This window comes from Strigops habroptila, chromosome 1 (genome assembly GCF_004027225.2).
Source record: "Strigops habroptila isolate Jane chromosome 1, bStrHab1.2.pri, whole genome shotgun sequence".
In the NCBI taxonomy this organism is placed as follows: Eukaryota; Metazoa; Chordata; class Aves; order Psittaciformes; family Psittacidae; genus Strigops; species Strigops habroptila.
The window spans coordinates 41757098-41773511 of NC_044277.2; the positions used below are offsets into that span (position 1 = coordinate 41757098).

At 37.5% G+C, this 16414-nt stretch overlaps 1 protein-coding gene across 8 annotated transcripts in view; it reads right to left on the reverse strand.

The window, feature by feature from the left end:
* Positions 1-16414, reverse strand: part of SNTG1 (syntrophin gamma 1) — a 325021-nt gene that overhangs the window by 152804 nt on the left and 155803 nt on the right. For 7 of the 8 annotated variants that reach the window (XR_003993467.1, XR_003993462.1, XM_030499511.1 and 4 more), the window contains exon 2: positions 6903-6957. Coding sequence is in view for 5 of the 8 variants with exons in the window: in XM_030499498.1 (XP_030355358.1) it covers positions 6903-6929 (27 nt within the window). In the remaining 3 variants the exon portion in view is untranslated. Of the gene's footprint in view, positions 1-6902; positions 6958-8420; positions 8447-16414 lie in introns of those variants that run through there. The other variant, XM_030499481.1, reaches the window with a different exon arrangement.

Genomic DNA, 16414 nt, shown 5'->3' on the forward strand with positions numbered 1-16414 from the left:
GTAAAATAGTTAAATTCCCATGGTCCTCTCCTCGTAACTTCTGCTTTATAAACTAAGACTTCTCCGCAGAAAAGTTTGCAGACATGCCTTTCCTCCTCCCTGGATAACTGTCAATCAAATAAATTCTGCCTCTGATACGCCGATTATAGTAACTCTGATGTACTTGACTGCACATTCCTGATTTGGTCAATAACCCTATGAAATTTCCACAGAGTCTTTCTGCAAAAGCAGAGGGGGTTCTTTGTGGGAATTAGAGTAACAGAACCATAGCAGACACAATTAGCCATTAGAATAAAATTAAAATTCAAAGTCAGTTTCTAAATGCATGTGGGCTGAACTTATTCAGTCTTAACAAGGAAACCAAGCTTGGGAACAGAAAAATATTTTGGCCCTTGGAAAGACTGACTGTGCACACTCAGGGATCTTATTTACATCAGACACTCTAAAATGTAATGAACCACTTCACTGTTGTTGGCCTTTATAAAAGCTGGTTTATGACACAGTTCAAAATTAAATCTTCAATTATACTACCTTCTTCCCTCTCCTACCTGACAGAAGCATTAACGACCATGTAAAGGAGAAGAACGTAGTTCAGTTTCATTAGCTAAGCTCAAGAGAAGTCCTTGAGAAGGATGACTGGAATTTAATTATTTCATTCTATTTCATTTTTGTCTTCTGAAATTTCCTTTCTCTTCTTTCCCCCACTCCATTCAAAGCACCCAGTAAACTGAATAAAATAAAGATAAGAGCTCCTGCATCCTTATCCAGAGCTGGAACTTAGGGAAGGCATCCTGTTTACATGCTTTCATGTAAATTACTGTGCACATCAACATTTTTGATCCATGTGGCCCAAGCAAAATTATTCTGGTTGGAAAGAGAACATCCGTCCAGCCTATACCCTTGCCATTTCTTATATTTGAAGAGCTTAGATAGCATGCTTGTGTGTGTATGTGGATGAGGTGGGAGACTGCGGGTTGCAGTTGACGTTAGCTTTTGTTCCCATTACTAATTTTTAAGAGATTCCATGAAAGAGTGTGCTAAAATTTTCCTTTCAAGCCTTCTATATTTCACTGGCAGAGGGCTCTGCCCTACCTCTGACTTACAGTAATAAACCAGCATACAGCACGTCAGCCAAGCTACTGTAACTGTCGGTGTGAGGTCACGCAAGGCATCTTCTTGTGTTCAAATGTATGATAAACTGCAACACCTTACAGCAGATATGCATAGAAAAGCATAGTTCAGCTGATAACAGCTTGTTCAGCCAATGCACCTTGACTGACTGAGACAAAATCACCAGGAACACTGCCCTGCTTAAATATATACCATCCTACTTTCTTCACCCTATTTATAGAGTTTGGCACCTGTTGTAGTGAGGGCAAGAAAACTGAGTGTTTTAAGTTGCACATGTTTATGAAGTGAATGAGGTAGGCTAGGGAATGAATATGGAAGCAATACACAGTGGTTAAAAAATGAGTTTCCATGTGGGAGAGAAGTCAGTGACTTCAAGCAAAAGCAGTGATGAAGGAAGGTAGCAGTACCTAAGTGACAGATGCAGTGAATGTTGCACCTGGACAGTGCTGCCTCTGACATCTCATTCTACACCCTTTTAAGCTGCGTTAGAAAAGAAAACTGATACAGCAAGAGCTGATGTCCTTGGCAGGAGTATAGAAACTGCTTACTGTTCCTGAACTAATACAAGCGGGGCTGAAAACTGGTCCCTCTTTGCTCTGCCACTCCAGTCTGTGCTGAACTTTCTGCTTCAGATCACCATCAGAGAACAGTACAGGTTGGCAGAGTCCTCAAGAAGACCGCTTCTATAAAGTATACGGTCATGCTCATTATTAGCAATAAGGCAGTGAAAAAGAGGCCGTTTAAAAATCTTTTCCCATTATACCCTTACTTATAGCACATTGTCCATATTGGCTGAGTATAAGATCTGGCCCTAATAACTTTCCTAAAAGGAATTTAGAAACACACACCATAACCAGCATGGTGCAATGTATATGGCCTTCCCAAATATTTAATAAGTAATTTCACAGGAAAACTACAATTTATACATTCATGGTAGCAGCAGTCTCTACCAAACATATACAAAAATTGATACTGTATGAGAAACATCTTTAAAATTACATATTGATTTCAAAGTCAATTTTCTGTAGGACTTCCAACATAAATAGTTTTTAATTTATCTGGCCTAAATAAGACTAAATAAGGCTACTGGCAGGTTTTCTGTTGAAAAAGTTTTTGCTTACATTTTTCCCTATTTGTGGTTTTCCTTGTCATTTATGTAATTTCTAAAACTTTTTCTATGTTTTGTTCTGAAGGAGACATTCAGTATTTCAGGCAATTTTAAATAGTCTTCATTAGTTTTCAATACATGACTAGGTATTTTTGTTTATGCTATTTTTTCTATTTCTTCTGCCTCGTGGTAATAAAATAATTTGATTAGCTTTGCTTATTCTAGCTTCATATTAGTAGGAAGACTTCAACAGATATCACAGAATAGGTTAGTCCATAAACCAGTGGAAGACAGGAAGATAAAAGCAATACATTTTCTACGCAAGGTGGCCTTAAGTTTTTAGTGCCTGCTTTGGCCAGTATGTCCTAAAATGAATGAAACCTCTGCAATTTAGTTTTAAGCCCTGAAATTTATTTCTACCATCAAGAATATGATATGAGTAAGGAGAATGGGCTGCAGAAAATGCCTTAAATATGTATGTAGTTCACTTCAGATGAGTATCGACACTTTTGAATGCTTATCTGAACTGAGGCTAACCTCTGAGCATTTGGAGATATGCCTCTCACTGCTTTATAATTGCAAGTACAGTAATAAAAAGGGAAAATGAATAAGAGGTATAAGGCAGTAATGGTAATGAACACAAGAGGTAGGAATATGTGTCAGAACTACATAAAGGATGTTTTTTAAATGGTCCAGCTACTCATTCTATGGAGGTATTGCTAGCGCAATTGAAAAGCACTTTTATTGTAAAACATTGGAATGCAGCCCAGATACAGAGGAATGTGTTCAGCTTGTCATTCAGAGCCTCTTCTATCAGACACCAACATTTTCCAATCCAGAGGATAGCAAGTCCATTCCTGCACATCAATTTTACACTCCAACCTCAAAGAACGACAGGAAAATGTTGATTGTGGACTTAATCTGCATTTTCTTTGATTCGCCAGGTATCTGCCAGGTAAGTATTTGGCTATGGCATTCTTTGCAAGTGATTTTCTTTCAGAGAATTTCCTTGTTTCATATAGTCTGAGTAATTCAATATGTAAATTAGACATTTGGAGAATATATATTTATATAAATATGTATATATATGAGCTTCTTACTGAACTAAGGTACTTTCTTAGAGCAAAAACTCGTATTTTCTGACACTATGAGGAAAAAAGTTTTGATGTTTGAATTGCCAATGAGCTTACTGGGAGTAGACTATATCATTGCAGTTGAGACCACGAGATAAAAATAACATAAAATTGAAGGTTATTGTGAGAACATGCGTGTTTCTTAAAATTTAATTCACCTATTATATTACATTCTCACAGGCACTGTAAATTGCCAGTAATTTTCCATCTTGTGATTTTGGGATTAAATTATGGGTGGAAGCTAGATTTAAGAAAAATTCCACAAACCCAGGGTTTTCTAATACCTTCCAGAATTGCCATTTGACAGCATTTATAAACAAAGGAAATCATTAGCCTAGGATGAAATGTGTAAATCAGAAAATGTAAATCAGAAAAGGTAACTAGAAACAGTCCAAAATAGTAAATAACAAGATTTATGAAAGAAAGTCATGAGGAAGTCAAAATACTGCTTAAAAAAAAACCAAACCACATTCTATGGCAGGCAAAAAACCCCAAAACAACAATACAGGATGGATGTTGAAATAAAGGTAACTAGACCTCTGAACAACAGAATGTATTAAATTTTAAACTTTATGAAGTCTACAAGATCATTCATAGGATACATAAAGCAGAGGACAAACAAACAGTTTATCAATTTAATCTTTCAAAGAAACAATGGACAGTACTGTAAAGACAGATTAATAGATTATAAGCATTAAAATGAATGGGGTATTTATTAATTTAAGCAAGTTTGAAGTTATATTAGATAAAAAAGGCCAAGCTAATAGAATTAAAGGATGAGATTTCAAAAGCTAGGAAGTTAGAAAAGTTAGAAAGCTGCACATGCAGCTTGTTCATAAAGTATACAGAAAATATCATCTTAAAAAAAAAAGAAAGAAAAAAAGGAAAAAGAAGAAGAGCGTCTAAAGGGAAAATGTTCTAACGCATTATAATAATCCCAAGTCCTCACTTTCATCAGAAGGGTACTTTCACTGCAGAGGACAGTATTATGTCAGAGACTGAGGTTATCTTTCAAGAGAGAGTTTTCAGAATACAGAATAAGGTCAAGTGAGTACAGGAGAGCGTTTAAAGAACCCAGTGACTCTATGATTCATGCTCTTGTAAAGTTCAGAAAGCTCAGGATAAAGGCTAAAAGAGGAGCCGGATAGTCTTACGGTTTAGAAATTGTTGAGTAAGTACAAGAACCAGCACAATGGATACATTTGCTGATCAGTGAGGGAAAAGAGCATGGAATCCAGAACAATTAATTATAAAATAACGTAAATTTTCCCACAACTAGCAAGCAGATAAGCCACAAGAAAAAAATAACTTTCCTACCATCAGATACCAGGTGTTTTCCCTGTTGGTGCTGTGTTTCTGCGAGTGTTCTGCGTGCCGGTATGTGATCTGTGTTAGTCATGTACATAACTACATATGTATGGGTACATGTAGTGTATATGTGTGCTATGTATGCATGTGTCTACTGGGGATACATATTCACCCTCACTACTGGTTGGACCTGGGGCATGGAGCTGCAGCAGCTTCCCCTCTTGGGCTTTCAGATTCAGCTCAGTGTGTTTTTCCCTGAACAAAAACCAAAGTAGATGATGCCTTTCAATGACAGTGTTGAGGTTTTAGTTAAAAATTATGCTATGTGTAAGCATAAGGCTGCTGATGATTTATTTAGACACAGGCATTTGATGAAAGTAGGTTGAAAGTCTATATTTTATTAACTTTGATTAGTTTGGGAGGAAAGATGTAGATCACAGTTTTCAGAATTTCTTGGAAGTGACACCACTGATTCTGTGGCAGAAGGCTCATTTTACACAAAGAGATAAACTAGGGTTGAGTCCACCGCATTTAAGTTTATTAATCTAAAAGCTAAAGGAGCTTCTTTAGGGTCTCCAGGCCACAGAGCTTTCTTAGGATGAGTGGAGTCATCCTCTCCTTTCCTTGTCCATCATGGAAGGTCCAACAAAACAGCTCATTTTTAAAGAGCTAAATTTGAAATCAATGCCCCCATTAGAAACTAGATACAGCATAAAATAGATCTGTCAGTTTACTGTACTATACTGTACTGTAAAGCCTAAGATAGAACTCATGTGTCAGGTCATCTTTCTGTGGCTGTTCTTGTTATTACTGCTTGGCACAGAGTGAAGTTAATTGCCACTAAATAATTTATACTAGCATACAGTTTAAATAATGGCATAAAAATACTATTAAAATTATATGTATCTGCCTCTTTTCCTTAATACATGTATTAATAAGTAAATAATAATATATTAAAAAAAAAAATCGAAATACCCTTAACAACATGTTTTAACTTTTGGTCAGCGCAGAAGTGGTCAGGCCACTGTCTAGACAATCACTGAAGGTCCCTTGCAACTGAACATGTTCTCTTTTAAAAACCAAACCAAACCTCAAAACTAGCAAAAATGCTTTTTTCCAGGCAAATAATCTGGGATATACTCTGTTATAGAATTTAGGCTGGGCATGAGTCTTCTGAGATATTAAAGCCTGACACATAGCATCCTGGACAACCATCAGGGTATTCTTTCCCAAAGGTAAGCTAAACTGTCATGTTAGGTTTTGACCCTACTACTCCTTTCAGAATGTTGTCATTATTTAATGTTCTTTAGCCCGTTTCTTTTCTGTTCTCCCCTAATTTATACCAATTAATTCTCAGGTCGAAACTGGCTTTAGCTGCAATTAGTTCTTGGTTCTAGTGCTGTTTCCATCCCTCCAATTCACTTTTTTTCATGGGATCATGGTCATACTTATAGATACAGCCATTTTTTTTGCTCTCAGTCGTAACTTCCTAACATTGTTTGCAATTCTCAGTGTACAGGCCTGACTTTTTAACCACAATACTGCACTGACATCATTGTGTAATTTGGTGTAAACAGTTCTCACTGTGTCTCAATTGCCGACGTTGTGAAATCACATTAAAAAAATTGTTCATAGAAAATCATTGAGTAAATAAGATGCTCTTTTTAATGTCTACAAATACATCTCATTTACTTCAAGGCAAAGTTAGTGGAGGGGGGAAAGAAGTACTTTGCATTGCCATTATGAAACTATACCTATTTTAAGCAAAAATAGCTCTCTTACCTCATGAAATAAGAATGGCATTGCTTTTCATATTAGTCATCTTCACAGTTTCCCCTCTCTCCCTACCCAACTTTTTCCCACACCTTTACAGAGCCAGACAGATTTCTGACTCCATTGATGATTTCAGATATAAACACTGCATGAAGAGCAAAGATCATACGAAACATAGCTACCTGCACCTACATTGTGCCTATAGAGGCAAATTGGAATGGGCAGAGGTGAGGGCTAGGGATGAATACACCTGGGCAAATTCTTTCATCTTCTACTACAAAGTCTGTCTGCCACCATAAAGCAATCAGCTGAATAACTTGTATTTGATTATATAACTCCTCTCATTTCAGAAAAAAGAGGGGGAAAAAAGGATTTTGCACATAAAAAGTATTACAAGTTCATGGAATTTGATTCTACTATTGTTTGAAAAGAAAAACATCTGATCCTACCTCTTCACAGGCGGTCCTGAAATCCATGTGCTATGACACAGCAAGTGATATTTGTCTAAAATGGAGAGAAAGATTTCATTAGAATGAAAAAGATACTGCAAAACATAAAAGTTATCTGTCTGAGCTGAGCGACTGCATTTCTCTTTGTTAGGTCCAGTTACAATCATTGCTTAAAAAGAGAAATGATCAAAGTTGCAACAGGATTAGGAAGTGTGAGGTATTAGAAGTTGTTCCTGTTTCTTATGAAGTACACAACTTGACTGCACTGAATATAATAAAAGGAATGCCTATGTTCCCACAAGCTTCTCCTGTCCATGGGGCATTCAAACTTACTTTTCTTATTTCAAGTGTAAATTTCTTTTTTTTTCTTTGGAGGGGGGGTTGGTTTTATCCTCCCCCCTCCAAAAAAAAAGAAAAAGTAAGAGTATACTGGAAAGGAACAGAAATTGAGACAATTAAATGTCGCTCTTCAGAATACACTCTCTCTTCTAAAAGACTGTTGTTTTTTTTCCTCCCCTAATTAAAAACCATCACGCATCAATACCTTCTGTCTCACATTTTATTAATATACTTAATGTCTCCAAGGAAGCCAGTGTCATTTAAGTGTGCCTACTTTGCAGAAATATTTATAAGTTGAAAAAACAAATGTTAGAAAGTCAAGAATATGTGCAACTGCTGGCAAAATGTCACACTAAATCCTGTGGTTATTACTTTGCCTGGCCTTTACCGCAAGTGTGTTCATCCCAGTGCACACTTACGCATTCATTTATTTATGGTACAAAGCCACTGGAACAGGCTGTTATCAGACGATAATAACAGTGTCCTGCTGTTGGTTCTGCAATAGAAACACTCATGCATCAGACAATAACATTTCCAGTAAACATTTCTGGGCAAAAGAGTAATTTCATTCAATGGCTAGTGAATTGAAACCTTGTACCAAAATCCTCCCCATCAAGCATCTCACTGCTATTCTGTGTTAATTATGTGCTTACAATTATTTGTATAAATATAGTATTCAAAGCTCCCACACAAAAATTGCCCCATTAGCTTAAGTTTAAAATAAAATTTAAAAACGATACCTATAAAAATGTAGGTCTTAATACTAAAACATCTTAATTCGTTTTACTGCCCTGGATGCAGTTTCATTAAACCCAAGCACAAATACACATACGAGGTTAATGTTCTGTATTTACTGAGCTTTGCCTGGGTCACAGCCTGTGCTTTAGACTAATTTCTAGCAGAGCTAGCCTAGGTTGGATAGGTTACAAAGCAGGAATTTAAAATGGACCCATCATTCCTTCATTTATCAGCTTTACAAGTGCACCAAGATGCAATAAAGAACTATATCTGTAATTCTGCTCTCATGGTGCTCATGAAAAACAAGGTCGCTACTACAATCCTGAAGATTTTTCCATCTGGTGGGACAGTCTTTGTGCAATAAGTATGTTTCCTTGTAATTTTTATGAACTCTCTTTCCAGGTGCTGAGTAAACTCTAGTGGGAAAGAAGCTTTACTCACCTTATCAAATGTCTTCTGAGGACTTTTTAGCCTTGTGGTACTGTAAACATACGTATCTTTAAAATATAAACTGAAGTACTGCACAGTGTCTTCCCTCCTCAGGCCCTGATTATGTCAGGTCAGAAATTCCCAGTGCAGTCAAAAGTGCATTCACTTATGTTATGTTCTGCCTTTTATTAATAAAGTTCTACAAAGTTTGGGTTTGGGCAACTTTGGTTCCACAGTCAATGACAATTCCTCTTTGGTTCTTTCATCTAAATCCTATCTAATCCAGGTAATTTCCACAACTCAGTATTACTCCATTTTCTCAATTTTCTTCTTTTTGTTGGTTTTATTTATTACAAATTTATTTATTTATTTCAGAAATATTTGTATTACCACATAGAAGAACAGTCAAGAACAAGTAGGCTTCACAGGATCATAGTCGATTGTACACACAGCTCGCAATTTAAAATAGATTCTAATTCTGCTCAGATAACAATTTAGCAATCTTGGAAGTATGAAGTTTCACACGAATACAAAATTCTTTGCTAAAAACCCTTTAAACCCCCTTTTTTTATCCTTTAAAAAAACACCAACATTTTAAACACCAGTGCCATTGACTCTAGTATGTTTAAAATTATTTCTGAAAAGCAGGAGAAGTGGGAAAACAGAGCCCTTGGCCTTCAGAGACACGATCCTTGAACTATAAATATTGCTTCCCACTGCCTCTTGATACTTGAATCTACCTGCCAATCACCTTGGTGGTGCTTCATTTTTTCCCTTACCTTCTAAATTACAAATAGGTAAAATAAAATATACAACAAATACTCTCCTGACAGCCATCTCCTACCCAAATAACTTCTCTGGTTCCCACAGAAAGGTTACTCACAGTTTCCTCTGGGAAACCCACTTATAGGCAATTTTTCATTGTCTGTAACAAGAGCTTTTACTATTAAAATATTGACTAAAATGTAAACCTGGGACTACATAATTCTCAACACAAAATCACACTCAGGCATTCAGCAACTCAGTTACCTATCTTTGCAGTATAGCTGGCTCTGTGTCTGTATCCCTCTGTTTCCTACTGATCTTGTCTGCAGCTGCACAGAGAACTTAAGCCCACTATCAATGCTTTTTTTCTGACTATCATCAATTTTATAACACTTGATATTTTAGAAACAGCACATAGATGGTTTGATTTCAAAGTGCAGTACCTCATAAATCAGCTCAGAAACATCATTGTTTCCAGCATTTACATACCAAATAAACACTCTAGATGATTAAGTTACAGGAATACGTATCATGAATCATGCAGAAATTCTGTGATCTTATGCTGGTAAAATGCCCCAAGGATTAGTAACTTCTCCTGGAATACATGAAAAAAGGGTAGAAAATCTAAAACTAAGTAGTTCTGAAAATAAAATATTTGTAAAACAATAAACTGTGAAACCCACTGTTGACAGATATCCCTGATCAGCCTCTGGCTAACCTATGCAACCCCATTATCTCCAAACCACCACCACTTTCACCTGAGGACCTTTCCAGATCTCCTAGGAGCTTCCTTCAGTCTCACTTAGACAGTCCACTGGTTATCAGCTTAAAGCCCCCTTCAGCTGCAATATTCTTTTTTCATATACATATATACATTATTTTTTTCCTTCTTTATCCTTAGGTGTCTTTGGGACCAGAAGGTGAGAAAGGAGCTGCCTGTGGCTTTGAAGGGAGGAGGTGCAGAGGAAACAGCAACAATGTCAGGACAGACAACATGTGCGAGCACAGGGGGAGGCCTGAGCAGCATGCAATGCGTTACTCAAAGAGAAAGAATGGCTCCAACAGCAGTGAGGCTTCCTCTAAAAGTGTTAGGAACCACTGCAATCAAGATATGTACACAAGCAAGCTCAGGAATGTTACTTTCCTTCCTTTTGACTTGATTTGCAATCTGCACTTCCTCCAAAACTGAGTTACCAAATTTATTTAGTTCATCTTTGCTGATAGATGTAAAGGATGTAACACAGCACAGACAGGTTGGTAACAGAATTTGACACCCCCTTGGCAGAACAAGCAGCTATTCAATACTGCAAAAACATTCACTGAGCAGTATTATTATGGCATTTGTGTTCTAAAGGGAAATCAGTGGTTAAAATATAACAGTAAAGTATAAGGCTATGGCAGCCCTCAGAGACAAAGCTTCGTTTAGCATAATGCACTGAGCACTTGAGCTATGCTCTGATCTTCTTATAATAAATCAGGTCATATTCAAGTGGTATAATAGATGTAATTTCACAAACTACTTCCATGACTGAATACTCCAGTATACTTAATAAAATAAGATAGGAAACAAAAAGAAAATTTCATGTGCACAAAACAGTAATAAGAGACACTTTGCAAAGTGTTGGGAATACCACAAGCCAAATAAAATATTATTGAAGCAATAGGAGGAAACACTACATTCTCAAGATTACTGATACAAACTGATACAAAGAATACAATACTGTATGCAAGTTCATGGAAAAATTATGTATTATCTAATGCAGTTTAATTCAGCATATGGTATCATTGCAGCTTCTATACTTCTTACTTGCTAGAGATCACAATAAATTCTTATTGTCTGAGAACTGTCTCAATTGCTAACTGGGAAATGGACTAAACACCATGTTCAGAGGCACAAATATCAGATCTGCAACTAATTGTAATCAAGTTCACTACTGAACTTTATGTCTGCCTTTTCAAGTCATTCTTACCAAGATCTTTAGCGCCCTACATTTTGGAGAAGTCTGAAGGAAGTAATATCTGTCATTTTTGTGTGTGTTAGGAAATGCAACATACACATTTGTAAATCTGCAGGGCTTTTTTTTTTTTTTAAGCAATAATTAAAAACAAAAAAAAAAAAAAAAAAAAAAAAAAAACCCAAAAAAAACCCACCAACAAAACAAAAACCCCAAAAGTTTATATTGTAAATAGGAAAGTAGGCTTACAAATTATCCTTACGTGTAGCATAGATGGTCCTTTGTGCTTTAAGGAAAAGAAAAATATCTTGGGGAAAAAAGAGGCATTACTCTAAATGCAAATTCCATGAAGGCATATTCATTCCATCCGACTTGCCACAGACTGTTTAGTACTGGAAGAGTAGTCAGAGGCATGCAGACAACACCGTAAATCAAAGGAACAGTTTAGATTAATAAAATCCTATTCAGTTACTGGTTTCAGAACAGTTGAATTATATTTCATTTGAACACTGAGTTACTTATGTTCAGTTAACATAATGATTTTTAATAATTTATGATAGTAACATACTGGACTCATCTGGTGAAAAATTTCTGAGTGAGTTGGGAACAGCCTCTAGATCCAAACACAGCCTCATACTTCCCTCATACAGTTCAATACATGAAGGGGCACATAGATATACATTTCACAGAATTACAGCTTTAATTAATTAAGTTGAAAGATGCTTGTAGAGCTGGCGGCCCCTAAGATGCACATACTTCAATCTACCTGATAATTCAAGGACTGAGATGAGCTTTGAACTCAGCAAAGCTGTGCACTTCCACCGCAGTGAGGAAAATAATCGCCTGACAAACCTTTTTAACAAAATGTCCAGCTCTTAGCAAAGCTAATGCTTCAAAAGAATTGAAGTTGGCAATTAGTAGCTGACAAGGTTTTTAATGTTTAGTTCATTTTACCTTGGTTAAAACAAGAATGATATTTACCTACCAGTCATAATTTATTATGCTAGTTGCAAGCATTTCTAATCAGCAAGCCCAATTAAGAATTCATTGTATAAACACATTTTTTTTTTTCTCACAAGAATCAGTGAGCCACAAGGCAGTATTAACTGAATGAATGTATCTTGGGCTTCTGTTTGTTTATCTGGTACTCTTTGTGCTAACAATTATCTAGTGCCCCCCAGAACAAACACCTGCAAAATGAGCTAATGAATAACCCAGTCTGTTCTGGCTTGGCAAAAGCAAGCTGATGGAAACAACAAAACAAAAAAGAACAATGCAACACGCAATCTTTCAGGGGGGAAAAAGTAGTATTACAGGACAACCTTCTGAATAAGGTGAGGTTAAATGCCAGTGGTCTGCCAGTGCATGTCTTTATGAAATGCTCTATGGCAAACTGGAACAAAAAAGTCTGGCTTTGGGTCAAAGCCTGGAACGTTGCTAGAAAAAAACCAAACCTTGTGTCTCGCTTTTCCAGTGTTACCTTTTAGTGATTTACTAGACATGCCTAAATATAATTATGTACTTAATTCCAAAGAGAGGCAGTGCAGATGTCAGAGCCCAAGCAGGGACTAAATGTCTCTGCATTCTTAACTGCTCTGGAGGCTGCATGAACTGTGTCATGATTTAGAATATGTCTCAAGTTTGCCTAAAAGTGCCTTGTATCAAAGATGAACAGAAGTTCTTTTCTGATTATCTGGCACTGCAGTACAGTTTTTCTCTCCATTATCTCTCAACACAGAATTTCCTTATAAAAGAGATACTGACATTCCTCTGCCAAGGCAATTGTTTCCGAAATATAAATTTCAAGCCCCTGGCATTATGCCTAATGCTAATAGTTTGGAAAGAGACCTTCCACATCATGTTGCATCTTTTGATTAAACTTAAGTCTAAAAAAAACCCCAAACAATATTGTACCAATCTCCTAAAGGAGGTTAGGAAATAAATTAATCGTTGTAAACACTCAGGACACTCTAATTTGAGAGCTTCTTGAGAATTGCTTGGATACTAAAGTAAGCTAAAGACAGGAATGCTTCCACTTCTTCAAATGCTGAGCATACTTTTCCAAATTAACAAGCAGGTAAGATAACACTTAATGGCAAGGTCAGTTTAAGGTAAGTTTTGTCTTTGTCTTATCTCCAACTTTGAACATTGACCTCAGCGGTCAATATTGGGATTGTTCAACAACTTTGTCGGCACCATGGTCAGTGGGATTGAGTGCACCCTCAGCAGGTTTGCCACCGACACCAAGCTGTATGATGCGGTTGACACTGAAGGGAAGGGATGCCATCCAGAAGGACCTGGACAGGCTCTAGAGTTGGGCCAGTGCAAACATCATGAAGTTCAACAAAGCCAAGTGTACCTGGGCCAGGGCAATCCCAAGCACAGATATAGCTGGGTGGAGACTGTCTTTAAAGCAGCCCTGAGGAGGCGGCCGTGAGGCCAGGCACTGGTTGAGGAGAAGCTCAGCAGGACCCAGCAATGTGTGCTTGCAGCCCAGAAAGCCAACCATGTCCTGGGCTGCATCAAAAGGAGCATGGCCAACACGTCAAGGGAGGAGGTTCTCCCCTTCTACTCTGCTCTCGTGTGACCCCACCCAGAGTAATGCTACCAGCTCTGGGGCCCCCAACACTAGAGGGACGTGGACCTGCTCAAGCGAGTCCAGAGGAGGCCACGAAGACGATCAGAGGGCTGGAGCACCTCTCCTATGAAGACAGGCTGGGAGAGCTGGCTTGTTCAGCCTGGAGAAATCTCAGAAGAGACCTTACAACAATCTTCCAGTACCTAACGAGGGACTACAGGAAATCTGGAGAAGGACTTTTTACAAGGGCATGTAGTGTGATAGGGCAAGGAGGAATGGTTTTGAACTGACAGAGGGGACATTTAGATTAGACATTAGGAAGAATTTCTTTATGATGAGGGTGGTGAGACACTGGCACAGGGTGCCCAGAGAAGCTGTTGCTGCCCCATCCCTGGCAGTGTTCAAGGCCAGGTTGGATGGGGCTTTGGGCAACTTGATCTAGTGGAAGGTGTCTTTCCCCATGGCAGGGGGGTTAGAACTGAATGATCTATAAGGTCCTTTCCAACACAAACCTTTTTATGACTCTATGATTTATTCAACAGATAATATAATAAAACACACATTTAGCCATGTAAAGTCCAGAGAAACTAGACTTCAGAATCATGTGGTAGTAACTAAATTTATTGTTGCTGCGTTGCTTCAGCCAAGACTTGCAGAACTAAGCCAACCCCTGGCTTAGGGCTAGAGATCACAGACACCAATATGGAGGATGACCAAATAGCGTTTTATTAAACAACAGCAGGCATTATATGCCTTTCGGCCACACGGAAGTACCTGTGCTGACCCAATCAGAAGGCAGGTTAACAATTTTTACCTTTTATGGTATTGCCGAGCCTTGCCCCACAATTCCCCTCTCCATGCTATGGGGCTTGTAAGAGTATCCAGGGAGGGGCTCTCTCTTTCCGTACATCGCGATATCTTCCGGCCGCCAGACCTTAACTACCTACAATTTATATATATTTAAATAGTCATAAAAGTTTCTAAAATTTTCCTATGTGACCAAATCAGTTTGGATTAATGCAAACTAAGATAAATTGATTCACAAACAGGGAAGTGCAAAAAATCAGTATGACCGCTAAATGAAATAAGCATACAAAATATTTTTGAGTTTTATATATCCACAGACTAACTAAGCAAATGTATGCAGCATATATAATAAAGGAGTGTTAAAACACACTTAGTGAAATTGTTTGGCTAAATATATTTCTTTAGGAAATGGATTCCATTTTCAGAAAACTCAGTCACACAATTCCCACTAACCCTAGCTCTTCCATTTCAGATTCAGACTAAAAAACATGAATGCAATACCAGCACATAATTGATATTTCTTCACTGCTAACAGGACTTTCCCTTCATTTCTGTAGGCAAGTGTAACCCTACTGACTTTAAAAAATTGTTTAAAATTAACTGCTGTTGATACTCGTGCATGCCATGTTCTTTGAGCAGTGTTTGTTCTTAAGACTGCTTAAAAATAATCAAAATAATAATGTAAAGTTAACAATGAAAATTAAAGCAAGATCAAATGAAGAAGGGATATGATACCAGACTTAATACAGAAGAACATGGCATGCACGAGTATTAACAGCAGTTAATTTTAAACAATTTTAAAAAGTCAGTAGGGATACACTTGCCTACAGAAATGGAGAATTCCTATGACAAGAAGCATGCACACACTTCCAGTGGTCACCATTAAAAACGATGCATTAGTTTGTCATCTCTGGGACAGCATAACTATGGCAGAGAGCACCCAAGGTTTATTGCAGTTGCTGCTACAGTGTTGCCTTATCTGCGAAGTCACTTCTAAAGGTTACCGTTAAACACCAATTTTGCTCAGGTTAAGAAAAAAAATAAAGTAACCCATCTCAAATAGTTGCCAGTGAAGGAAGATGGAATAATACTGTGCCTTAACTAGGAAACTCTAGCCATCAGAGATATATCATGATCACAGTTTGCATGGTCTTCGCCACATTTACCTTTTTTCAGAGCAAACACTTCTATAAAGAAGAATTCAGTACTTAAAGAAAACAAACACCAACAAGTTGGCTCAAAATTAATCAATATAATTAGATCTTCCACTTGAGTTTTTACATGATTGCAGCAAAAGCCTCTTAAACTCCTCTGGAATCCAGAAAGTGGAAATCTGTAGCAGTACTGCTGTAATATCATCAAGTCAAGTTTATTTATTGTCAAACTGTTCCTTCAGTAGTACATTGTCAAAATGTATAAAAAGAGAATTGAGATATGCAAAATATGCCACATAGGAAAACAGCACTTAAAGTACTGTAAAATTAAAATAAACGAAGTTAAGTAGCCAGTGAGAAACAACGCTAATCAGAAAATATCCCTATGAGAGCAGCACCCCTCACTGAAAATCTGGATGGGACTGAACTGGACTGGGTTGGTGAAATGGCCATCTCAGCTGTCCATACAGTCTTTCTTGCAGGTTGTTAATCCTGCCATAGGGGTGTATCAATAAATTGCTAAGAAACATCAACTACAGCCTGCTGCACTTTTAAAAACTGAGGTTGATTCAGGCTAGTGGTAAAATATGCTAGTCCAGGAACACTGAGCTGCCACACAATGATACCCAGGCAGGGCAGATGTGGGTAGGCAGCTATAGGTGCCATGCCTATTTAATCAGTCACTTTGTGGGAATTACTCATTTGGGTCATCTCCTTTTCTATCTAATTGACTGCTGCTCAGTTTAG